Here is a 26,034-nt window from a genome sequence, read left to right on the forward strand (position 1 = left end):
AGTTCCATTTTGACCTTAAGATTTGGGGTGGGGAAGAGGGGGAGGCTGAAACCCACTGAGAATGGTTTTATGAAGGCGCCTTTAAAATGGGCCACGTGCCCCTGACCTGTCCTTAATGCCCATAGTCAAGGTTCCTTGTGAGAGCCCCCACCCCCGTTGTGTGCCAGGACACACAGTGGCACAGGGGAACAGAGTGAAAGTGGGAGGGGTCTGCCCAGGGGGCACGAAACCAAATTATGAGGGAGGGTCTTCATTAGGAGGTCCTGTCTCTTCTCCATCTCCTCCTCCTGAAAAAATAATGCTGCCGCCGAAATCTTGTAACTTCTTATTCTTAGAGAAACACTACTCTGTGAGTCCTGTGTTGGAGGTGGAACTAATTGGGGAAAAGGTAAGCATAACAACGGTCTGAAGCTTAGAGACGTTGGCACCTAGAAAAAAATAGCAGGGAGGAAACGACTGGGTCGGAGGCCAGGACCCCAGGAGTCACGTCCTGTTTATGAGTGATGAGACCTCGTGGGACCAGGGAGGATCTCTGTGAAGGTGGAGGCCGTGGCTTAGTCGGCCCGTGCCCCAGAGCTGTGCCCAGTGCCTTGAGGGGAGATGCCCACCGGAAACCAAACATCGAAATGCACGGATGAGTGGACCAGTGAATGAGACGAGTCCTCAAGTGCCCCCATTGAAACTGGCACTGAGCCCCTTGAACCTCAGTCTCTGCATCTAGACATGGGAGGTTCTGGGCCAGGGCAACATTCCCTGAAGCTCTCCGGACACACAGTAGCATTTTCCAAAGTGTGCTGATGGATGTCATGGGCAAAAAAAAAAAAAAAAAAGGACCCTGTCTTCAAATTTGGGGAATTCTGGGCTGAAATTAAGTAGATTTGTCTCAAGATTCATCAAGCATCGTTTCTACCATATCTTACCTATTAGAAGAAGTCATTAAATCTAGCCCAGACAAATGGGGAGGGAGATTAGTGTCCACCTTTTGAAGGGGAGCATACCAAAGAGTGTGTGGACATATTTCAAGAGCACCATACTGAGTACCTATTTTCCAGTGAGTGGTTTGGTACTCTGGAAGTAGGTGAGATACTGTTGGGTGGGAGAGGCACACATATTTTCAGAAATGTTAATATTTCTATATTTTTCTTAGAGCGTATGAAAAAGTTTAACCAGTCCAATTAACCCTTGATTTTACCGACATGATTGCTCAGAATAAGGCTAGGGTTAAAAATAAAGTCAAGTGATACTTTGAAAAGGAGTATGCCATCAGTATCATTGTTGCTGACCTTTTGTTGGGATTTTAGAATTTCTCTAACAAGAGCAACATCTTTGCACTCATAATAGAGTTAGTAATAGAGTTAGTAACCCTCTATTTAAAAGTTAAATCAATTGAAAGCTGATTTGAGGGAAAATATGGAGTCTGGATCTAGATAGCAACTCAAAGGATTGAAGTTGTAGCTGATGAGAAGTTGTCAAAGTATCTTTGGACCAGCTCTGTGCTGCAGACAGGGTCCACCCATAGGCTAGACCAGAAGGGCTGGGAGGTGAGACCAGTGGAGGGAAGAGGGACGGGCTAGACTGATATTTCTTTGGGATATTCCCAGCTTAAGACACCTGTGCAGACCGAAACCGAGAGCCCAATATGGAACCAGATCCTGACCTTCCGGATTCAGGTATTGCTTTTTCATCACGCTTTCTCTTCCTCACCCCTGCACAAACAGAAGGATAGTTTCTCTCCATCCCTACCTTCTTGGGTGATTTTCTAGACTCTTAAAGAAGGACCTAGTCCTTCCTACACTCTTGCTCTCTCCCCCTGTGCTGGCTGTGATGAGGCTCAGGACAGGAATCCTCGGATGCTCTGTGGATGCTCAGGCCTTGGACGTCCTCTCTCATGTTCAGCTTCCTCCGGGCTCGGAAACCACTGGGGGAGGGGCAGGCCCCCCGTCCCTGAAAGAGGCCTTCCCATGTTTGAAGATGTCTAAACACCCCCAGACTCTCACCCATTTTCTGTAGATGCAGTCTCTCTCCAGAGCTGGGGCTATTTGGGGGGCGGCCTGACTATTGCAGGCAGTTCAGTCACTAAGTCATGTCCAACTCTTTGCAGCCCCATAGCCTGTAGCCCACCAGGCTCCTCTCTCCATGGGTTCTCCAGGCAAGAATACCGGAGTGGGCTGCTATGCCCCTCCTCCAGGGGATCTTCTGACCCAGGGATCGAACCCGGGTCTCCTGCACTGCAGACAGTCTCCTGCGTGGCAGGCAAACTCTTTACCAGCTGGACCGCCAGAGAAGCCCTTGTGCCTGTCGCCAGGCTTCTGGACCTCCCTGTGAAGTGGCAGGACGACCGCCTGCACAGGCAGTGGCATCTGAGATCAGCTGGTCTGGGCCCAAGCAAGGCAGGCTGCAGGGGACACTGCTGACAACAGTCTGTGCCAGTTAGCAGTTCCAGGGCCCGCAGACCGGAGGGGAATCAAAACAAAGAACTGGGAAAGGGGAAGAGAATTCTCAAAGATGGATGAAAATATAGTTCCACCAATTTGTAGGGTTTGGTGCTTTGGAAGACCTGGGTGCCCAAGGGGCCCCCCTCTCTCCACTTCCAGTGCCCTTCCTTAAGCAGGGTGATCTCATGGCTTACTAAGCAGCTGCTCAGTGGGAAAGCCCTTTCTCTTTATATGTATGTTAAAATATTTATTTATTTGTCCACACTGGATCTTAGTTGTGGCATGCGGGATCTAGTACCCTGACCAGGGGTTGAGCCCGGGCCCCCTGCATCGGGAGCATGGAGTCCCAGCCACTGGACCACCAGGGAAGTCCATGGAAAGGCCTTTATTTCCCCTGCTCCCCTGACCTTCAGCCTCCGCGGCGGGGGGCAAAGGACAAGGAGAGTGGAGAACAGAGGACCCCCCAGGCACGCCCCATGAACAAGGGATGTGTGAGGATGTAGGGCCCACTCAGGCCTCAACCCCAACAGCTGTGTTTTCTACATCGACTTTTTGTTTTTATAATTGAGGACAGAGCAGAGATAAGACTCAGAAGCTTGGGTTCCATTCTGATTCTGTCCCTCTCTGGGCCTCAGTCCCCCTCAGTCAAGAAGGGCAGTCATACCTTGCTGGGTTATGGCAGAGTGGGCAGGGCTCTGCACAGTACACAAGAACTTCAGGAACGTGGCCTCTCTGTGCCTCGGCGTTCCTGTCTGAAAATGGGAATGATTACAGCTCCTGGCTTCTGGAGTTGTTGGGGGTAGGGGTAAGGGTCACTGAGGTGATCCACATAGACTTTCAGGACAGTCTGGGGACAATGGAAACCCTCCCCAGAGTGGCAGCTATTGTTACTCCCTGAAGAGACAGATGTCCTGCTGTTTAGAGATGAACTGCCAGGGAATTCTGTGATGGTCCAGCAGTTGGGACTCTGTGCTGTCACTGCTTTGGGCCCTGGGTTCAATCCCTGGTTGGGGAACTAAGATCTGACAAGCCACCCTGAGTGGCCAAAAAAAATTTTTTTTAATTTAAATAGTAAATAAAGGTTAACTGCTAAATGTGAGGAAGTCTTTCAAGGCCCACAATGTCCCTGTGAGATGGCTTGGTAAACCTGCCTCCAGACTGAAGGGCCATGTAAGGACCGCAGTCATGGACTCCACAGTTGGGTAGACCCACATCTTGCGGACCCTGGAGCTGATGCAATGAGGGACCATTTTTAAGAATGAGAATATAAAATGATCATGGGACACAGTTCAAGGCCTTCCTCAGGCCCTTGCAAAGGGCCTGTACAGTGGGGAGCCCCCAGCTAAAGGTCCATGAGCCTCAGTGGTCAGTCCCTCTGGCTCCCTGGTAACAGAGCCAAACCTTGACCCAGACTCAGGACTTCCCAACTGCTCCCAGGCTCAGCAAAGACCAGGCCATCTGGGCAGGCACCCACTGCCCCTCTCACTTGCCCTTTGCAGCTTCCCTGCCTCTCCAGCTACGTCAAGTTCAGAGTCTTGGACTGGTGAGCAGCCGGGTGGAGACTGGAAAGCACAGCAGGGAGGAGGGCATCAGAACCGGGCTGGGGACTCCACCTGCAGGGTGGGTTTCTCTCCAGCCCCAGGAACAGGTGCAGTGATGAGATCGGGACGGTCAGCCTGGCCCTCAACCAGATCTCGTCCACTGGAGCCGAAATAGAAGGCAAGCAAGACCCCCATGTCCTGCCTCCTGCACCTCTCCCACCCAGGCCCGCCCTCTCTCACCCCCTTCCCCTTGCAGGAATGTACTCTGGCTTCCTACCCTGCTTTGGCCCCAGCTTCTTGACTCTCCGTGGGGGTAAAAAGGCCCCTTTCAGGATGAAGGAAGAAGACCCCGTAAGCTTCTTACGTCGGCTCTAGGGAATAGTGGAGGTGAAATCAACCAAGTGTCAGGCACCAGGGCCTGGGAGATGCCTGGGGAGGGCCAGGCCCTGGTTTCTGTCCATGACACTCCAGTAGAGGACTCGAAGCCTGTACACAAAGGGCCACATAAGCCCGGGGCATGTGCTGTGACCCAAGAAAGGAGCAGATGGAGTGCTCTGGGCATTCACTAAGGAAGGGGCATTGAGATGAGACCTCAGGTAAGAGACTGGGCAGGTGGAAAGGTCATGGGCAGCAAAAGAAACAGCACAGCTAAATGTGGAGAAGCACTGGGTTATTCAACACTGGTGATAAGGGGGGGTGGGATGGCCTGGGATTTTGAGATTGATGTATCTACACTGCCGTGTATGAGTTAGGTAACTAATGAGACCCTACTATATAGCACAGGGAACTCTACCCAGTGCTTTGTGGTAACCTAAATGGCGAGGAAATCCAGAAAAGAGGGGGTATATAGTTTGCTTACAGCATAAACTAACACAATATTGTAAAGCAACCATCCTCCATTAAAAATTAAAAAAAGAGAGAGAGAGAGGATGGCAGTAAACACCAGAAAGCCAATTGGCAAAAGAAGAGAATGGGGCTGGGAAGGCCTCTGAGTGAGGAAGAGCCTCAGAAACCAGGACCTCAATGCCTTTAGGAGCCTCTCTCACATTCACTCCATCTCTCATCTCTGCTGCTCTTTCCTGGGCCTCATTCATTTTTACCACAGTCTGGCTTCCCTGATGGGAACAGGACCATGGTAGCCTCTAATTGGGAAGGCCAAGGAAGCATTCTAATTGGCCTTCCTGGGTCATGTGTGCTCCCCTTGAACCAATCACTGTTGCCAAGGGGGCAGGGCCTCTCCTGATTGGCCAGCCTGGGATAATTTAATAGTTACCACAGGCCCCTCCAAGCCAAAAGAGTTTACAGGACCAGGGCACTTTTGGTGGGCCTGGAGATAGAATGAATGAAGAGGAAGAGGAGGCCTCAGGTATGGAAGAGGGCTCAGGGCCCAGAGGTTTCTAAGCATGGCCATGACTGGAGTTTCTGGAATTCCTCCCTGGGACTGTAGTCAGCCCAAGGCAGAAAGTTATAGAACAACCCTGTCTTTGCTACAGAGGTTTCAGGAAAGACTTTTCCTGCTTTTTTTCTCTCATTCCTTTTCCTACTGTTTTTCTTCCTGTTACCCTAGAATATTCCCAGCATTGTCAAGGATGGTTTAGCTTATCGAGGCCGGGTCTTCCTGGAGTTAATCACCCACGTCAAATCCCGTCAAGAAGCTAAGATGAAGGATCTCTCCCTAGATGTGATCAGCGTAGAGGTAACCACAGGAGACAGGTAACCCAGGAAGAAAGACCGCTTGTGCCTGCTTCTAGTCTCCTGTGGGTCCCATCTCTGACATTGCAAGAAGCCCTTGGTCAGGAGTAGAATGCGCTTTTTGGATGTATGGGATGTTTCCTCAATCCAGCTGAGTCTTTTTTAAAAGAATTTTTTGATGTGGACCATTTTAAAAGTGTTTATTGAATTTGTATAATATTACTTCTGTTTTACATTTTGATGTTTTGGCCACAAGGCATGTGGGATCTTAGCTCCCATTCAGGGGTTGAACCCACACCCCCTGCATGGAAAGGTGAGGTCTTAACCACTGGACCACCAGGGAATTCCCTCCACCTGAGTCTTTACTAAGCCCCAGTGGGGGCTTCCTGCTGTGCCAAATCCCAGGAGGTCAAGGGACCCAGGAAAGACAAGGTTTAGACTTAAGAGATATGCAATCTAGTTAAGGAGAAATGATGTTCTAAGGGGTCTGCATTTCTCCCTGAAGGCCAAGGAGGACCACCGAGGCAGGAAGGGACAGGGGAAGCCATGCCAGAAATAGATTTCTTGTTGTTCAGTCGCTAAGTTATATCTGACTCCTTGTGACTCCATGGACTGCAGCACACCAGGCTTCCCTGTCCACCACTATCTTCTGGAGTTTGCTCAGACTCATGTCCATTGAATTGGTGATGCCACCCAACCTTCTCATCCTCTGTCACCCCCTTCTCCTCCTGCCCTCAGTCTTTCCCAGCATCAGAGTCTTTTCCAATGAGCTGGCTCTTCCCATCACGTGGCCAAAGTATTGGAGCTTCAGCTTCAGCATCCGTCCTTTCAACGAATATTCAGGGTTGATTTCCTTTAGAATTGACTGGTCTGATCTTTTTGTAGTCCAAGAGACTCTCAAGAGTCTTCTCCAGCACCACATTTCCATTTCAAAAGCATCAGTTCTTCAGAGCTCAACCTTGTTTATGATCCAACTCTCACATCTGTACATGACTACTGGAAAAACCATAGCTTTAAATGAAAGTAAAATTGGGCCACCCACTTACTCAGGAGTAATGGGGACACAGTCAGAGGGGAGGAGAGCCGGAGAGGAGAGAGCTGTCACCAGAGACCCTTTGGAAACAGTGATCAAAGTCACTGACCAACAGGACAAAAGAAGTGAGGCCAATGCCCATCTTCTGCCTCAGGTGGGGAGGTGGGGTTGGACATCAACATGGGCTCCCTGAAGGAAGAGAAGTTCTGGGGAGATGATTGTGGACTTTAAAAAATATTCACAACCTAAAAGTTGAGAGTTATATTTTATTCAGTGGAATTTTTAGGACTTCAAGCTCTGGAGGCAGCATCTCAACCCTGAGAGAACAGCTCTGAGGAGGCAAGAGGGGACCAGGTCATGTAGAACTATTAACAACAAAGAGCAGGTAGTCTGAACCTCAAAAGATCATTGTTAAAGGAAAACCAGCCATCTCAAGTTAGGGAATTTAGGTATTTTCTATGTATGGGAAGATGCAAGAGTCTGGTCTCATTCCTTTGATATGTACCTCACCTGTCTGGGGCCAGTATCGTGTTTTCACATCCTGAGTTTCCTCAGGGTTCACCACGGGGAGTGTCTGCAGTCTGATGGCTGCTAGATGGCAGATAGTCTTTCCTTCCTGAGTGCCCTCAGGGCTCACCAGCTCACCATCAGGGGTGGCTGCATTTACTGATGACTGTGATGTGTTTTGTTTACCAGTACGGCAGGAACTATTCCATTTATCATGATGAATCCCACCTTTGACCTGTGCTTGTGGGACACCCACAAGGACCAGTCCCTAAGCCTGCTAGATATAGACATTTGTCATCAGCACCCCAGGATCTACCCAAGATTATGGAGGAATTGCCCTGGGGGAGTAGATGAAATGAAAGGAGAAGGGACCTGAGGTTGGATCCCATTGAGAATCACAGCCTATGAGATTGCAGGGAGAAGCGGTGGTGGGGGGGGGGGTGTTGCAGGGAGATGGAGAAGGAGCTAGCAAAGGGGATCACTGGGGCCGCCTCTGGAGGGGAGAGTTGCAGAAAGGAGAGAGCAGAACAGTCTGAATGTGGCAGACAGAAAAGCTGAGGACCCAAAAGTGTGTGCTGGTAATGAGGAAGGCACCAGTAGCCTTGGGTCAGGAGAGAAGCCGAAGGCGGGAGGGAGAAGTTATTTATGGTGCATAGAGGCAAGTCTATAGAAAGTTGGCTGCAGGGACTTCCCTGGCAGTCCAGTGGTTAGGGCTCCGTGCTTCCACTGCAGGGGGCATGGTTCAATTTCTAGTCCTGATCGGGGAACTAAAATCTTGCGTGCCATGCAGCACCAACAAAAAAATAAAACTTGGCTATAAAGTTAAAGGAGACAAGATCAGGTCCTAGATAAACAGGAGCTCAGAGGAGAGAGGGAGGGTTAGTTATTAAGGCAGGAGAGATTTGAGTTAGTGAACAGAATGGGAGAATGCAAAAGTAGGGCAGAGGTTGGCAACAGAAATGAGAGCAGGGTTCACATGACAGACAGAGGACCTGAGGAGGTGGGCTCGTGGTGGGGGGACGGGGCTTGAGAAAAGCCAAGAGCAGATGTGCACGTGTATGCACCCTCTACCACACAGTCCCGCCCACTCAGTCTCATCCAAGGGAGGCGTTTAGACCAGAAGAAGAGGGGTGGGGCGGGCCAATTCAGAGCATAGACAGACCAGGAGAAGACCTTCCTGCCTGGCTTCAGGAAGAGAAGACCAGGGCTGGTTGGGTGGAGGGGCCAGGTGATGGAGGTCATGGAAGGAACTTCCCTTGATCAGCCACGTGAGTGGGAGTCAAGGCAGAATTTTGAGAGGGGGCAGGAGTTCAGGGATGGCCTGGCTCACACTGAATGAAAGAAACAGGGCACGTCATGCTTGCCTCCTTGCCTGGCTCTATAGCTTTGTTCATCCCTTGACTCAAGCTGGGGATGTTGGGGGTTATTGTTTTAGAAACACCAGAACCGACAGAAGTATGGGCTGTGCGTCATTTTCCTTTCCTGTACCATGATGCCTGACTTTAAGGACCTGATCCAATTTGAAGTCAGCATTGGCCACTATGGAAACAAGATGGACCTGAGTTACAAGCCTCTCGTCTCAACCACACAGTATAGCCCAGCAATATACGATGGTAAGAGTTAGATCCAACTGAAGGGTAGAGAGAAATCACTGCATGTCGGGCTCTGGGTTGGCCCTTTTAAGGTTTTTAGCCCAAGGGACATTCATAGACATTGTTAACCCACAATAGATGTGAGGAAAGTGAGCTTTGGGGAGGTAAAGTCACCTGTCAAACATTGCGCAGCTAGTAGGTGGTGAATCCATGACAAGAGTTGCAACTAGGTTTTGACTTCAAGTCCTTCTCTACCATTCTTTCCACACCACAGCTTCTCAATCCCATCTTCTCTCCTACTACTCTGAACCACCCTCATCCAGCCATGCATGGATTAGTTGCATGGTGTGTGAACTGTATTCCCCCCAAAAGAGCTGCCTGCCTTCTATCTATCCACGAATCCACTTATCCACGCATTCAGCCATTCAACTACCAACCATCCACCGTCCCGAACACCCAACCAACCACCCATCCACACACTCATCTTGTCATCTAATATATGCTCACTGGACACTTTTACTGGACACTGTAAGGTTCCCAAAGTGCAGTCCCTGGGCCAGCAGCGTCACCGGGGAACTGGTAGAAATGCACATTCTTGGCCTCACCCCAGAGCTACAGAATCTGAAAACAGAACAGCAATCTGCGTTTCAACAAGCTGTCCAGGTAAGGGGCGGCATGCTAAAGTCTGAGGACCATGGCTCTAGACACTATCTCTTCTTTGTCAGCTTCACCCTCTCATCACTCGAGAGCTTTTCTGTGCATCCCACTTGTCTGCCCGTTTTTTTAAGAACAGCTATTTTGAGGGAAATACAATTCGCACACCATACAATTAATCCACGCAAAGTATACAGTTCAATAGTTTTTAGTCTATTCACAGAATTGTGCTATGATCACTGTGATTAGTTTTATATTTTCATCAGTCCAAAAAAGAAACCCTGTACCCACTAGCAGTCATTTGCTATTTCCTCTCTAATTCCCCAACCTTCAGTTTAGTTCAGTTCAGTTCAGTCGCTCAGTCGTGTCCGACTCTTTGTAACCCCATGAATCACAGCACGCCAGGCCTCCCTGTCCATCACCAACTCCCGGGAGTTCACTCAAACTCATGTCCATTGAGTCGGTGATGCCATCCAGCCATCTCATCCTCTGTCGTCCCCTTCTCCTCCTGCCCCCAATCCCTCCCAGCATCAGGGTCTTTTCCAATGAGTCAACTCTTTGCATGAGGTGGCCAAAGTATTGGAGTTTCAGCTTTAGCATCAGACTTTCCAATGAACACCCAGGACTGATCTCCTTCAGAATGGACTGGTTGGATCTCCTTATAGTTCAAGGGACTCTCAAGAGTCTTCTCCAACACCACAGTTCAAAAGCATCAATTCTTCGGCACTCAGCTTTCTTCACAGTCCAACTCTCACATCCAAACATGACCACTGAAAAAACCATAGCCTTGGCTAGATGGACCTTTGTTGGCAAAGTAATGTCTCTGCTTTTTAATATGCTATCTAGGTTGGTCATAACTACATGTTTTTAAATTATGAAATATATACAAATGTATATTAAATGCATTCAGTTCAGTTCAGTTGCTCAGTCGTGTCCGACTCTTTGCGACCCCATGAATCACAGCACGCCAGGCCTCCCTGTCCATCACCAACTCCCGGGAGTTCACTCAAACTCACATCCATCGAGTCGATGATGCCATCCAGCCATCTCATCCTCTGTCGTCCCCTTCTCCTCCTGCCCCCAATCTCTCCCAGCATCAGAGTCTTTTCCAATGAGTCAACTCTTTGCATGAGGTGGCCAAAGTACTGGAGTTTCAGCTTTAGCATCATTCCTTCCAAAGAAATCCCAGGGTTGATCTCCTTCAGAATGGACTGGTTGGATCTCCTTGCAGTCCAAGGGACTCTCAAGAGTCTTCTCCAACAACACAATTCAGAAGCATCAATTCTTCAGTGCTCAGCCTTCTTCACAGTCCAACTCTCACATCCATACATGACCACAGGAAAAACCATAGCCTTGAGTAGACGGACCTTAGTCAGCAAAGTAATGTCTCTGCTTTTGAATATGCTATCTAGGTTGGTCATAAAGTGTAGTTTAAAACAAATAATAAAATATGAACCCATGAAGTCATACCCAGATTAAAAGGCAGAAAATTTTTTTAGAAAGGAAGAAAATTATCTCAGCATCTTAGAAGTTCTCTGTATGCTCTTCCCAGATCCACTTACCCAAGAAATAACCACAACCCTGAGTCTCATGTTAATCACATCCTTGCTTTCCTTCATTATTTTTACCACCTATGCATGCTACCTTAAAGAGCATACTATTTTTGCATTTTTATATAAATGGAAACTTTCAGTCTGTATTCATCTGTTTTGCATTTTTTCTCAATATTAAATTTTTACATTGGTATGTATAACTGAAGTTCATGTTCATATCTGTGTATATTCCATTGTATGATTATGCCACAAGTTATGTGGTATATGTAGACATTGAGGTTTTATCTTTTATCCACAATAATAATGTTGCCGTGAACATTCTTGTACATATCTGTCGGTCACAAGTGTAAGACTTCCTCTAAATTATATACCCAGGAGTGGAAGAGAAATTCAAAGCAAAAGTAATTATATCCAATTACACTTTAATCAGCGTGGCATGAGAGTTCTGATTACTCTGTGTTCTCACCAGTACTTGACCTTGCCTAGCCTTTTCATTCCTGCCAGTCTGGTGGGTATGTTACAAGATCTTGATCTACAATTTCCTGATTATAAGTAGAGGTTGAGCAGCTTTTCATATGTTTACAAACATTTGTCTTTCCTCATCTGTAAAAAGTCTATCGAGATCTTTTATCTATTATCCTCAGTTGTCCAACTCTTTGTGACCCCATGGACTACATATAATCCATGGAATTCTCTAGGCCAGAATCCTGGAGTGGGTAGCCTTTCCCTTCTCCAGGGGATCTTCCCAACCCAGGGATCGAACCCAGGTCTCCCACAATGCAGGCTGATTCTTTATCAGCTGAGCCACAAGGGAAGCCCAACTATTAACTATTGGCTCTATTTTTCTTATTGATTTGTACATTATTTTTTCTGGGAATAATCTTTTGTCAGATGTGAATATGTTCTAAATATCTTCTCTACGTTTGAAGCTTTTCATTCGCTTAGTGGTGGCTTTATATTTTTTATTGAGGTATTATGAAATATAAAATGCATAGACTTTCGGTGAGTTGGATGAATTTTGGCTCAATCAAGTTCATTTGGGTTTTTCTGTAACATCTGATAGAAAAACTCAAACTTTTTGACCAGCCCAATACATCCACATTCACATCATGGACAGAAATTTCCATCATCCCACAGAACTGCCACGTGCCTTTTTTCAGTCAATCTCCCCAGCCACTGGGGGCAATCAATGCTTTGCTTTCTATCACTCTAGATTTGTTTTGCTTGTTCTGCAACTTCATGTAAATGAGATCATACACATGGTACCCTTTCTTTTCTTATAGCTTCTTTAGCTCAGCCTAGTCTTTTAGGTGGTGGCTCAGTGGAAAAGAATCCGCCTGCCGATGCAGAGGATGCAGGTTCCGTCCCTAGTCTAGGAAGATCTCCTGGAAGAAGAAATGGCTACGCATTCCAGTATTCTTGCCTGAGAAATCCCATGGACAGAGAGCCTAGTGGCTACAGTCCATGGGGTCACAAGAGAGTCGGACACTACTCAGCGACTAAAAAACAGCAACGAGTGTTTTAAATATTCCATCTGTGTGGTTGCATATATCATATTTGGCTCTTTTTTATATCTGATAGCATTCTGTTATATGACTATGACAGTTTATCCGTTCCCCTGTTTATGGACATTTGGATTGATTCAAGTTTTGGAGTATTATGAGTAAAGCTTCTGTAAACATTCTGGTACAAGTCTTTTGGTGGAAATGAGCTTGCACTTCTCTTGGGTAAATAGCTAGCAATGGAATTGGTTTTAAAATACCTAACATTTTCCCCAAGTGGTTGTAGCATTTTACATGCTCACAGCAATGTGTTCCCTTGTTCACAGTCCTTGTCAACTTTTGGTGTGGTCAGCCTTTACCATTTGAAACATTCTGATGGCTGTGAAATTGTACCTAACTGTAATTTTTATTTTTTTGGCCACTCTAAGTGGCTTGTGGGATCTTAGTTTTCTGACCAGGGGTGGGACTTGGCCCCTGCAGTGAAAGCACCAAATCCTAACCACTGGACAGCCAGGGAATTCCCCTTCATTTTAGTTTTAATTTCCATTTCTCTAATCACTGATAATACTGAACATCTTTTCACGCTCACATATCTTTCTTTAGTAAAAGGGCTGTTCAGGTGTTTGCCTATCTTTCTTCCTTTGTCTTTTTATATTATTACATGGCAGGAGTTCTTTTACAAGGATACAATTCCTTTATCAGATAGGTTCTGCTAATATTTTCTTCCACTCTGTGATTTATTTATTTATTATTATGGCCAGGTATCTTACTGTGGCTTTAATTTGAATTTCCTTAACATCAAATGATACTGAGCATCTTTTCATATGCTCTTAGCCATTCATGTGTCTTCTTTGTTTATATATTTAATTCAAGCCTTTGCCCATTTTTTCCATTGGGTTGTTTGTCTTATTATTGAGTTGTAAGAGTCCTTTATATGTTCTGGATACAAATACTTTATCAGATATAGGATTTGCAAATAGTCTGTGGCTTGTCTTTTCATTTTTTTAATGGTATCTTTTGAACAGCAAACATTTTCAACTGACTGAATTTCAGTTTTTTTTTTCTTGTATGGTGTCATATCTAAGAACTCTGCCCAACTCAAGGTCATAAAGATTTTCTACTTTTTCTTCTAAAAACTTTACAGTTTTAATTCTTACATTGAGCTGTATGGTTCTTATTTTGGCCCTGGCACAGCATATGGGATCTTAGTTCCCTGATCAGGGATCAAACCCTGACTCTTGCAATGGAAATGCAGAATCTTAACCACTGAACCGCCAGGGAAGGTACCTATGGTTCCTTTTGAATTATCAATAATTTTCATATGAGTACTCAGTTTTTCAATCATTTGTTAAAAAGATTATCCTTTTTCCAGGTGGGTTTTCTTAAATTGTGTTTTTAAATATTCTGCTCCATTGTTCAGGCTTTCTACTATTGGGGTTCCATTTATGGGCTTAACAATTCTCCTTACTTTCTTCTGCATCCGTCTTTTTCTTCTACATCTGTCATTTTCTCCCTGATCCTTTTTGGCTCTTTATTTATATCTTATTTTGGTCATTTTTCCTTTTTTTTTTTTATGTCTACTTTTATTTATTGGCTGCACTGGGTTTTAGCTGCAGCATACGGGATTTTCAGTCTTCGCTGAGGTATGCTGAATCTTTAATTGTGGCGTGTGGGATCTAGTTCCCTGACCAGGGATCGAATCCTGGGCCCCCGACGTTGGGAGCACAGAGTATTAGCCACTGGGCCACCAGGGAAGTGCCCTGGTTGCCCTTCTTATTTCTTTGCCTCTCGCTGGATCGTCTGCTGAGTCTAATCCCTGTTGGGCTTCCTTTCATGCCGTCTTCCTTCCTGTAATGTTTTGGTTTTCTCTTCTATTCCTTTTCTGAGCTTTGCCAGCTCGCATACCCTCGTCTAAGTCCTGAGTTCGCTCCGGGGGTGTTTTTTAGCTGCACTCTGCCCCCATCCAGCCGTGGCTCCCGCTGTCTGTCTTGTCGTTCACCCCCCACCCCCAGGTGACTTCTATCACCCTTCAACCCTCACAGCTCCTCAGGCACTCACAGCTGATTCTGGCAGCCCTTATGTATATTTTGAGCCTGCAGACTGTATCTGTCTCCTTGTTTTGCTGAAAATGGAGTTATTTCCCTTCTCCTTGTCGCTTTTGTATGCTGTCCAAGAGCAGCAGAAGAAAATTGCCATCTTGTGTAGGCTCGCTCACATCTGAGAGCCCCAGTCCTAGATCTCTGTTTATTTATCATTCCTGTGATTCACTCAGTGCGAGGGTCTAAAACTGGTGTCCTTCCAACAATTCAGGAAAATTATAAGATACTTTCCCTTTGAAAATGACCTCTTACCCTTCTCTCTTCTAGCTCCTTCTCAAATTTACTCTATCCTCTGTGGAACTTCTCATGCTGTTCCACACATTTGTAAATCTTCCTTCTGTATTTTTCATCTCTCTGGGTTGCATTCTGTATAATTTCTTCCAGATCTTTTAGGAAAAGCCGTAGGTAACTATTAAAAAACTTCTGACAGCTCCCTCTCTCTCTCCCACATCATCCTTCTCCATAGCATTTTCCACCATTGACACATTGTATTTTATATATTTTGTCTTTTTTGATCCCAGTGTTTTTTTTTTATAATTCTTGAATAGAATTTTGATTCAAACATAACACATCTATGGAAAAGTACACAAACCAAAGTATTCAGCTCAATGAATTATTGCAAAGCAAACATAGCCACATAACAACATTCAGACCATGAAACAAAATCCCAACATCCCAGGGGCCCCTTGAACCTGCCAGCCCCCACCCACACCAAGGCCTGCTATCTTCCTAACTGACAATTAGTTTTGTCTGGTTTTTAACTTTTTATTTTTTAACCTTTCTTTCATTTTCTTTTAATTTCTGGATTTAAAAAGTTATTTATTTGGCTGTGTTGGGTCTTTGTCGAGACACGTGGGGTCTCTTGTTGTGGTGCACAGACTCTCTAGTTGCTCCGAGTCATGTGCGATCTTAGTTCTCCCACCAGGGATCAAACCCAAGTCCCCTGCATTGCAAGGCAGATTCTTAACCACTGGACCACAGGGAAATCCTCAACATAGCTTTATAGGGGACACAATTCAACCTATTTCACAGGGGTGTCCTCTTAGACCGCCCACCTCAGACGGTGCTCGGCTTTCTCTCCTGACCTCTCGGCCCTGGCAGTTGTCACAGAGAACAGCCAGTTCTCCAAGATTTTCCAGAAACTCAGAGGACAAATGTCCACTTTGCTTCCACTTGCCTCACAGACTTTCTGCTTTGACTTTATCTTCGGTTTCCTGTGGATTTTATTTCAACTCAGCAAAATGTTTCAGAAAAAGAATACCATGTGTTTCATCTAGCTTTCCCTGCCCTTGTTTCAATAAGAATCATGGCCAGGGGACCTAGTCTCCCAGGCCCATCACTGGCCTTTGACCATGCCTGCCCCTCCACCCCACTCCTCTGCACCAGCAGGCCCTTTATGTCAGGTGTCTGCCTACCCTAACCAAACTCTGGGTCTCTGAACCCAGGGCCCACTCCTCCTCTGCCTCCTGACACCCAGAAGGAAGACCCCACCTCAAGGCAGACCCGGGCCTTGGCATCTCACCTGAGTTAGAGGCACAGGCTCTGGAACTGAATGCCTGCATAACACCACCTGGCTGAGCCATCGCAGGGAAACCACTTCCCATCACTAGCTTGGGTTTTCCCACCTGTGAACTGGGGACTTTGTGAGCCCAAGTGACATGGAGCACCGTGAGGGCCCCATTAGGCCAGCTGTGCTCATCAAAGCATATCCATCCTGAACTGGCCCACAGCCTACCCTCCAGCGGGAGGGGTCCAGTTGGGATGCTTTAGCAGATCACCCCCTAGAGGAATGGAATGGCCCAGGGAAGGTCCTCTGAGAGCAGACACGGTGAGGGATGTCCCTCAGACACCCCCTCCCCACACACGTGGCTCTGTGTTTCAGGGAACATCTACCATTACGTGCCCTGGTACAACACCAAGCCCGTCGTGGCCGTGACCTCCTTTTGGGAGGACGTCGGCTTCCGTATGAACTGCCTCAATCTCCTCCAATTCACGCGGGATCGCCTGGTGAGTCGTGTGGGCAGGGGAGTGAGGGGGCCAGGGGGAGGACCCCTGGTTTTTCGGTTTTTTAAATTTGTCTGCACCGGGTCTTTGGTTGTAGCATGTGAAATCTCAGTTACAGCATATGGGATCTAGTTCCCTGATCAAGGATGGAACCCGGGCCACCTGCCTTGGGAGCATGGGGTCTTAGCCACTGGACCACCAGGGAAGTCCCAGGACCCAGGCCATTGATGGGAGACTAGGGAAAATGAGCCGCAGCCTTAGGAATCCGGTCACTCAGCTCTCTCATGCATTCCACGCCAGTTGAGGTGCCAGACACAAGCACCAAAGACACAAAGATGTGTAGACACAGTCTTCATCAGCAGGGAAGTCGGACATGCAATAGTTAGGGCACAGAGCAGCAGGGCTGCAGTGGAGATTCAGGTGCTAAGAGCCACAGGAGCAGAGACTCAGGTGGGATGGGTGAGATGGAGAGAGGAGAGTCAGAGGAGCTGTTGGAAAAGGACATTTGAGCAGAGTCTTGCTGGGGTCAGTGGTCGGGGTGCAGAGAAAGGAACACTGGGCAAAGCCATAGTGATAGGAAGTTCATGGGTGGCTGGGGTGTGGAGGTGATGAGGAAATAAGACCAGTGGAGCTGGGAAGGGTCAGATCACAAAAGGTGATCTGAGGGGGGAAGCCGCTGAGCAGTTTTAGGCAGCAGAGCCCCCCTGGTTCCCCCACCTTAGATGTGACTTTCTCGGACCAACAGAAGGGAAGCCTGAGGTCAAGACCCTGTGACCCCTTCCCTGTGACCCATGGTCCTGCTACATCCTGGCTTCTTCCTGCCACCCATTTTTTCTGTAGGGTAGTCAGGAGGGAATCCTAGCCTTCAATGGTATGTGACAGCTTTGGATATGGACACCTCCAGGTTACCCCTCCATTCAGTTCAGTTCAGTCGCTCAGTTGTGTCTGACTCTCTGTGACCCCATGGACTGCAGCACGCCAGGCTTCCCTGTCCATCACCAACTCAAAGGTCCCCAAGCCCTGGCTGAAAGCATCCTGGGCCAATCAGCCTGACCCAGGGGAGCACCACACTCACACACCGCCTCTCTCCTGCTGGGCAGAAGGCCAATCTGGACACCCTGAAGTCCATGAGGAATCCGAGGGACCCGGCTCTGCTTCCCCAGTGGGAGAAACTGCTGAGGGAGCTGGTGGAAGACTGCAAGTAGGGGCAGGGGGCACCTACCCCTGGGGCTAGGGTTGAGCTAGATCAAGTTCACACAAGGCCTGGGGCGCAGACCAGAACAACTACCTACAGAACAACTACCCTCCCTCCCGCACCCCGCCTCCACAGGAAACATAAGCTCAGATCTCTCTCCAAACGACAGAGCTGCTTCTCTGCCATTCAGGGACCCGCCAGAGGAGAGGAGAGGTCCTGACCTCTCCTCTCATCACTGTCCCCTCTGCATCCACGCCTGATGCTCCTATCAAACCAAGCTTCTCTCCATTGTCCAGACAAGCCCTGCATGTCCCGGCCCACACCTTCCCCTCCATCGCTCCTCGCCACAAGGCTCTCGTCAGGCTTCTGCCTGTCTGGAAGAGCCCTTGTAAGGCTTCTCTTGGGCCTGCAACCCACTTAGATCCCCTCCTCCCCTCCTCTCACAGCTCACACCTCTGTCCACGAGGAGGTCCTGAGCACGGGCCTGGCACAGCGCAGGGGCTGGGGGGACCAGAGCAGGAGGTATGGGAACCCAGGGCCAGACCCACAGTGAGCGTGCTTCCTGAGGAGGGCAGGCAGGGCTCCCTACCACTCACCAGGCCTGCACTCTGTGTCTGCAGGCCTGTCCACCAGGTCGACCAGCTGTTCTGGCCAACTTGGTCTCAGAGGACTGGTCAGCTGGGTCAACCAGTAGGGAAAGCTCTCCGGTCCAGGGAGGACACTGAGGCTGGGTGGGTGGTGAGCATGTGAGATGGGACGGAGACCAGCCCCTGCTGCCCCGGTCCTGGCCACAGGCGGCCGCTGCCCTGCATGACCAGTCAGCCCAAAGCCACCGACCTGGACAAGAACAAGTGGAAGCTCCGCCGCCTCCTTCTGCAAGAACTGGCCCAGAAGGCCAAGCAGGCGCCGCCCAGGGACATGGTGGCCACCGCAGAGGGCTGGCTGTACCGCCTCAATGCCGTGCTCCCCGAGGTGGGCGCTGGGGGCTCCGGCCGGGAGCAGGCCCTGGTGCCGGCTCCTCAGGCGGGCCTGACGCTCTCGCGCCCGCAGCCGCAGATGAACCTCCCGGACGTGATGGTCTGGCTAATGTCCCGGGAGCAGCGGGTGGCCTACGCTCAGGTGCCTGCCCACAGCATCCTGTTCTCCCCAGATGGGGCTCGGCACTCCGGCAGGTTCTGTGGGAAGACACAGACCCTATTCCTGCAGGTGGGGAGGTCAGGGGTCCTCAGGGGAGGAGAGGGCCCAGGATACCCCAAGGGAGAAGCCCTGAGCTCCCCACCCCCACCCCAGGGAGCCCCCATGAGCCTCTGGAGGGCGTGCCCATTTCCTCTCTGCCGGGCCCTTTACCAGGAGAAATGGGGTTTAAACAAAGGGAGGCGGGAGCCTGGGGCCATCGGCATGTAGTCAATGCCAAGTCCATACCCATCACAAATGTTCCTCAAGTTTGTCCCCTCCATCGTCCTCAAGCCTCACTTGGTCCTGTCCCTGTCCCCTCTCCCCTGGTCCATGATTGGCTGCTATCTACATCTTTAATGCCTTTAAGGTGTGGGTTCCAGCCCTTCCTATCAGAGGCAATCCATAAATAAGGCTGACTGAATGCTAGTCTCCAGTCCTGAAGACAGTCCTAACTTCCAGCCTTCCCCCTCCCGCCCCCGGCGAGCCTCCTCTCAGAGACTCCCTGGCTGCGCATTGCCCTTCCCGCCGTCATGGAAGGCTCCGTCCCAACGGTGCCCAGCTGAGTCCTCCTTATCTTACAAGAACACTGAGACTTGAATCCTGGTTCTATGGCTCAGTGGCTTGTGTGAGTTGGGGCCAGCCGTGTCTGGCCTCAGCCTGCTCCTCTGTGAAATGGGCCTGTGATGAAGGTGCCCACTTTGTAGCGGTGCGTGAGCATTGAGCATACGTGCCACATGTGGTGCTCAGCGCAGGGCCTGGCACAGCACACAGCAAGCTCCACTGTCAGCGTCGCCATCCACACCACCACCCCCTGGCACTCCCAGGCTCCCTAGTGGCCCTGCCCCTCCGCACTCCACACTCCTGCCTCTGTTATGCCCGTCACCCAGCTCAGTGTGAAGCCCCTGCCCCCGGGGCTTAGGGAGCGGGGGCAGGTGTGTGTGCCCCTCCCTAACCCGTGCCCCTGCCCCCGGGGGACCCGGACCCGTGTGGTTGCTGACCTGCCTCTGGCTCAGTACCCAGAGGGAGAAGGAGAGAAGGACACCCTCCCCGGCCAGCTCCGGGTCTGCATGTGGCTGGGCAACGTGACAGACAGCAGAGACCTGGAGCTGCTCCGCCAGGGCGAAGTGGTCGTGTATGCAGAGACGGTGAGTGGGGGTGGGGCAGGGGCTGGTGGGGGCGTGACATGGCACCAGCCCAACTCCGAAGGCGGAGAAAAGATCGCTGGCAGAATCTGAGAACCGTAAAAGGAGCTAGAGGGAAGTGACTAAAGGAGTCCCTTGTTGACAAGCCATGGCCTTGGTAACAGAAGGGCAACTGAGTGGTCCCCTGGGGCCAGTCACTTTCACAGGGATGGAGGCTTACAGGGACTTTCTCCCAGTTAGTTCAGGGCACATGAGGGGAGCAAGGCTCAGACTGCTTGCAGGGTCCTTGTCCATCATTAACACGACAGCCCGGGACCCCTACCCACCTCTGCTGGGGAGGGGCAGTTCTGAAGCAGAGGAACTGGAAATGGGGTAGCTTCCCTCAGAACCGTAAACCCAGGGGGGTGGGTGAGCAGCCGGCCAGAGGTTTTGCTCTACAATCAGAGAAGAGGGGAGGACGTGGCTCACGAGAAGGTCCTGAGAGTAGAGGGGAAATAAGTTTTGAGTTTCAGACTTCCCAGGTGGCTCAGTGGTAAAGAATCTGCCTGCAGTGTAGGAGACCTGGCTTCGGTCCCTGGGTCAGGAAGATGCCCTGCAGAAGGCTACCCACTCCAGTATTCTTGCCTGGAGAGTTCCATGGGCAGAGGAGGTTGGCGGGCTACAGTCCATGGCTCGCAGAGTCAGACACGACTGAGCAACTAACACTTCAGACTTCTTAACTGAGTTAAAACCTGTTTTCATGGTTCCTATGTCGCATGTTGTGGATGGAGAGACGGCAGGACTTGGAGGCGCCGAGACAGAGGGGGTTAGGATGAGTGCAGGGAGCAGGGGCTGAGTGTCCCTCAGGGGAATGTGGAAGAAAGTTCCAGACCCAGTGGCAGTGGTGGAGCAGGACAGGGTTCCCCAGTGATGTGGGGAGGACAGATCACGTGGCAGGCAACCAGCCGGCTCTAACGCAGGCATCCACCCCACTCCACTCCTCCACAGCTGAGCCACCGGGGGTAGAGGTGACCTCTGAGCCTCAGCCTCATCGCCTGTGAATTGGGAGAGAGTGGCTGAAAGGGGCCTGCGCATGAGCACTTGATTCATGGCAAGGTCCCACGCCCTTTCTTGCCCGGCTCCATGTTTCTAGGAGGCGCGTACAGCCCAGGGTAGGAGGCTTTGGGCGGCTGCCGGGTTTCTGGAGGGGGCTGTAGGCGCTGGCATTTTCCCCTCTCCCAGTACGAGAACCAGGCCAAGTTTAAGGGCCAGTGGGGACAACAGTTCCTGCAACACTGCCCCAACTTCTCGGACGTCTTGGGGCACAAGGCCCTTCCCAAGGAAGATTTCAAAGAGCCCCGTGGATGGCACTGGGATGGTCCGTGGACAGTGGAGCCTCAGAGGAGGTGAGGCTGGGGTGTGGGGCTGGAGCCTGCATGCCCCTGGACAGGCAGCCTTGGCGCTGGCACTTCATCTTACCCAGGAGGGGCAGTAGGCAGCAACTCAGGGAGGCAGGCATACAGCCACTGGAGCCTGGTCCCGGGGGGCCCTGCCCTCCCCCTACCTGCACGCTAGGCCCCGCTGCCCAGCCTTGCCCAGAGCAGGTGCTGCTGCCGGGTGTGGCAGTGCTTGGGCAGCGAAGGAGGACCCCAGGGGTCCGTAAGCCCAGGGAGGTGTGCTGGGCACTTGCAGTCTTGCCGCCCCCAGGCTGCTCCTGGACACGGACATCAACAAGAGCCAGGTGCTGGAGGAGGTGTATGAGAACCAGCGCCGGGATGCCATGGGGGCCTGGGTGCCTGCCGCCATCCCCAACACGGATGTGGTGAGCACGGGGCATGGGGGACAATTCATGCTCCCGGGGGGAGGGGCTTGGAAGCTGGGAGCACTGGATCAGTGGGACCCTGGTGAGCACTGATGGGGTTTGTATCCCAAGGTGGCAGGAAGAGGTGCCCTAAGTGGGAGGGAAGAACAACAGAGTATCTCCGTCCCCCGTGCAAAGGCAGTGCTTTTACCCAGAATAGGAGACTCTGGGGCTGCTCTAAACCAACACTGCCCGAGGGAACTTTTTTTTTTTTTGAACTTTTTATTTTTTATTGCAGTAAAGCCAATTAACAATGTTGTGATAGTTTCAGGTGGACAGCAAAGTAACTCAGCCATACACATAGATATATCTGTTCTCCCCCAAACTCCCCTCCCATCCAGGCTGGCACATGTTAAGCAGATTTCCCTGTGCTAGCCGGTAGGTCCTTGTTGATCATCCATTTTCAATTCAGCAGTGTGTACGCTTGTTGATCATCCATTTTCAGTTCAGCAGTGTGTACGTGTCCAGGCCAAACTCCCTAACTATCCCTTCTCCCCTAGCAACCAAAAGTTCACTTTCTAAGTCTGTGAGTCCAAGAGAACTTCCTGTGATGATAGAAATGTTCTGTATCACCACTGTCCACATCTGGCTATTGAGTGCTTGAAATGTGGCCCTTGTGGGAGTGAGGAACTGAACCTTAAATTTTGTTTCTATTTGGCCATACTGCACAGCTTGTGGGATCTTAGTTCTGTGGCCAAGGATCAAACCTGGGCCTCCGGCAGTAGACGCTCAGAGTTTTAACCATTGGACCACGAGGGAATTCCCAAATTTTGTTTCATTTTAGTGAACTTAAATAGAAGGAGCCCCAGGAGGCTGGTGGGCTTCTCAGGTGGCTCGGTGGTAAAGAATCCACCTGTCAATGCAGGAGACACAAGTTCAATCCCTGGGTTTGGAAGATCCCTTGGAGGAGGAAATGGCAACCCACTCCAGAGTTCTTGCCTGGAGAATCAATGGACAGAGGAGCCTGGTGGGTTGCAGTCTATAGCGTTGCAAAGAATCCAACATAGCTGCACAGCTGAGCACACGCACATGGAGGCTGGTGGCTGCTGACTGGATCAGTTCAATTCAGTTGCTCAGTCATGTCTGACTCTTTGCGACCCCATGGGCTACAGCAGGCCAGCCTTCCCTGTCCATCAGCAACTCCTGGAGCTTGCTCAAACTCATGTCCATTGAGTCAGTGATGTCATCCAACCATCTCATCCTCTGTCATCCCCTTCTGCTTCCACCTTCAATCTTTCCCAGCATCAGGGTCTTTTCCAAGGAATCAGTTCTTTGGCATTAGGTGGCCAAAGTATTGGAGTTTCAGCTTCAGCGTCAGTCCTTCCAATGAATAGTCAGGACTGATCTCCTTTAGGATTGACTGGTTGGATCTCCTTGTATTCCAAGGGACTCTCAAGAGTCTTCTCCAACACCACGGTTCAAAAGCATCAATTCTTCAGTGCTCAGCTTTCTTTATAGTCCAATACTCGCATCCATACATGACCACTGGGAAAACCATAGCCTTGACTAGATGGACCTTTGTTGGCAAAGTAATGTCTCTGCTTTTCAGTCTGCTGTCTAGGTTGGTCATAACTTTTCTTCCAGGGAGCAAGCGTCTTTTAATTTCATGGCTGCAGTCATCTGGAGCCCCCCAAAATAAAGTCTGTCACTGTTCTCATTGTTTCCCCATCTGTTGGATCTTAGTTTTCTGAATGTTGAATTTTAAGCCATTTTTTCAGTCACTGTTCTCATTGTTTCCCCATCTGTTGGATCTTAGTTTTCTGAATGTTGAATTTTAAGCCACTTTTTTCACTCTCTTCTTTCACTTTCATCAAGAGGCTTTTTAGTTCTTTTGCTTTCTGCCATAAGGGTGGCGACATCTGCATATCTGGGATTCTTTCTCCCGGCAGTCTTGATTCCAGCTTGTGCTTTATCCGGCCTGGTATTTTGCATGATGTACTCTGCATATAAGTTAAATAAACAGGGTGACAAAATACAGCCTTGACGTACTCCTGACTGGACAGCGAGGTTAACTCATGTCTCACAGGCTGGTCTCCTCTGCACAAGGGCAGAGCTGGCTTGGGTGTGGGCAGGCAGCAGCATCTACCTGAGATTCAGTCACACTATTTTACTTTCATAGTCAGACGTATGGTTATTTCCTATTTATGTTGAGTGGGTATATAAAGTTTATATAAAACTGATAGTGCTTATATAAAGTTTCCTTTTAAAAATGCATGTACAGTTCAGAAAGGCAAACCCATAAAAGCATATTAAGTGAACACTCGGATGGCACTAGACGTAACAAGCACTGTCTGCTCCTGGGGTGGGAGGCCACGACGGCTGCAGTAGGCCCGCCCTGTCTGTCTGCCCACAGAATGGAGAGCCCGTGGAGGCCCGGGAGATTGTGAAGTGCCCCCAAGGCTGGCACGTGAAGCAAACCTGGGCTGTGGAGCTGAACCATGCAGTGGACGACGAGGGTCAGTCCCCTGGACGCTGAGGGCTGAAAGTTCTGGAGCTGAAAACCGCCAAGCTCTCGGGTGGAGTGGGCCTGTGTCCCTGGGGTCCCCAGCCTTCAGAGAGTGGGGCCTCCCTACTTGCCATAGACATGGGCCCCAGTTTTAGGACAGGTGTGTGCATGTGTGCTAAGCCACTTCAGTCGTGTCTGACGCTTTGCAACCCCCTGGACTGCCAGGCTCCTCTGTCCGTGGGGATTCTCCAGGCAAGAATCCTGAAGTGGGTTGCCATGCCTCCAGGGGATCTTCCCAGCCCAGGGATTGAACTCTAGTGTCTTCTGTCTAACCTGCTTTGGCAGGCTAGTTCTTCACCACTACCTCCATCTGGGAAGCCCATGTGCTGAATGCCTCCTGGGCACATGAGCTGAGGTCAAGTCCAGAGCTTGGTTCACCCTAGCGACCCCAGGGAAGGCCAAATGAACGGGCTAGGAGTCAGAAGACCAGGGCTCAGGATGCAGGCTCTGCTACTTATCAACTGGGTGATGTGTGCGGGTCCCGGGACATCTGCGAGCTCACCTTCCTCATCTGTCAGATGGGCTGCAGGGACCGCACTGCCCCCTTGGCCTGCCTTTCCCGGAGCCTGTGTCTCAGGCCCATCCAAGCCCCTGAGCCCGTGGCCTCTGGGCACCCACGGGCCATGTCCTGGCCCCGCAGGCTGGGAGTATGGCGTGGGCATCCCGCCCTCGGGGCTGCCCAAGGTCTGGAACTCGGTAGAGAAGACCTACTACTCACGCCGGCGCCGGCGCTGGGCACGAGTGCGCTACCGGGACCACGGGCGGCTGAGCCACGAACAGGAGACCCTCTCCTTCCTGCAGCTGGTGAGGGGTCTCCGGGCAGTGACCGCTGGGACCACAGGGTGGGAGGGGGGCCCGCAGAGGGGGCCCACCCACTCCCACACCCACACCGGGTGAGAGGGCACCTCTGCTCTCCCCGCAGCACCACCCCGGCCTGGCTGAGGACGAGGCAGGCTGGGAGTACGGTGTCTTCGGCTCCAAGTTCCACCTGAACCCTGAGCCCCAGAGCCGCTTCCGCCGCCGCTGCTGGCACCGCAGGCTGGCCCCCAACAAGGTCAAGGGCATTGCACCCATATTCCTCCTGGAGGGATCCTTGGTAAAGCCCCAGTGGTCTAGGGGTCTCCCCCCCTGCAACCCTGCCTCTGGAGCCAGGGCACACCTGGTGGGGCAGGCAGCCGGAGATGCCTCACGTGGTCAGATGCAGTGACCGCTGTGGGGTGGTGCAGGGGACATGCTTGGGCTTTGGCTGGGGAGAAGGGTGACCTGGGCCTGGGCTGGAGGTGACAAGAAAGGCACCCAAGCGCCTCAGGGAGTCTGTCCTGGGCACAGAGCACAGATATGAAAGAGCAGGCGAGGAGGGAGGTGGACATGGTGTCGTCCACACGGAGGCTGGACAGACTCATGAGTTCTTGGAGGGCGCCGACAGGGATCACCCAGACGCCCAGCCTGCCTTTCATCTACTGCATCTTCAACAGTGAGCGAGCAGCGAGAGTCTGCCTGGGTGGCGCCGGAGGCCCCCAGTGCCTGAGGGCGGGGAGCAGGGGGCCTGGGGTGGGGGCCTGA

The 26,034-nt window shown here is 50.6% G+C and overlaps 1 protein-coding gene across 1 annotated transcript in view; it reads left to right on the forward strand.

Annotated features, from left to right (window-relative positions):
• The window catches only part of FER1L5 (fer-1 like family member 5), a 52,481-nt gene that overhangs the window by 13,503 nt on the left and 12,944 nt on the right, over window positions 1–26,034 (forward strand). The window contains exons 13-30 of the mRNA XM_040267594.1: window positions 336–388; window positions 1,602–1,670; window positions 3,935–3,978; window positions 4,072–4,154; window positions 4,233–4,327; window positions 5,544–5,672; window positions 8,644–8,821; window positions 16,491–16,615; window positions 17,713–17,813; window positions 18,602–18,779; window positions 18,858–19,013; window positions 19,997–20,128; window positions 21,347–21,510; window positions 21,812–21,926; window positions 24,319–24,421; window positions 25,112–25,275; window positions 25,394–25,567; window positions 25,801–25,945. Of these exons, the coding sequence (XP_040123528.1) occupies window positions 336–388; window positions 1,602–1,670; window positions 3,935–3,978; window positions 4,072–4,154; window positions 4,233–4,327; window positions 5,544–5,672; window positions 8,644–8,821; window positions 16,491–16,615; window positions 17,713–17,813; window positions 18,602–18,779; window positions 18,858–19,013; window positions 19,997–20,128; window positions 21,347–21,510; window positions 21,812–21,926; window positions 24,319–24,421; window positions 25,112–25,275; window positions 25,394–25,567; window positions 25,801–25,945 (2,208 nt within the window). The remainder of the gene's footprint in view (window positions 1–335; window positions 389–1,601; window positions 1,671–3,934; window positions 3,979–4,071; window positions 4,155–4,232; window positions 4,328–5,543; window positions 5,673–8,643; window positions 8,822–16,490; window positions 16,616–17,712; window positions 17,814–18,601; window positions 18,780–18,857; window positions 19,014–19,996; window positions 20,129–21,346; window positions 21,511–21,811; window positions 21,927–24,318; window positions 24,422–25,111; window positions 25,276–25,393; window positions 25,568–25,800; window positions 25,946–26,034) is intronic.

Source organism: Oryx dammah, unplaced genomic scaffold (genome assembly GCF_014754425.2).
Source record: "Oryx dammah isolate SB20612 unplaced genomic scaffold, SCBI_Odam_1.1 HiC_scaffold_25, whole genome shotgun sequence".
In the NCBI taxonomy this organism is placed as follows: Eukaryota; Metazoa; Chordata; class Mammalia; order Artiodactyla; family Bovidae; genus Oryx; species Oryx dammah.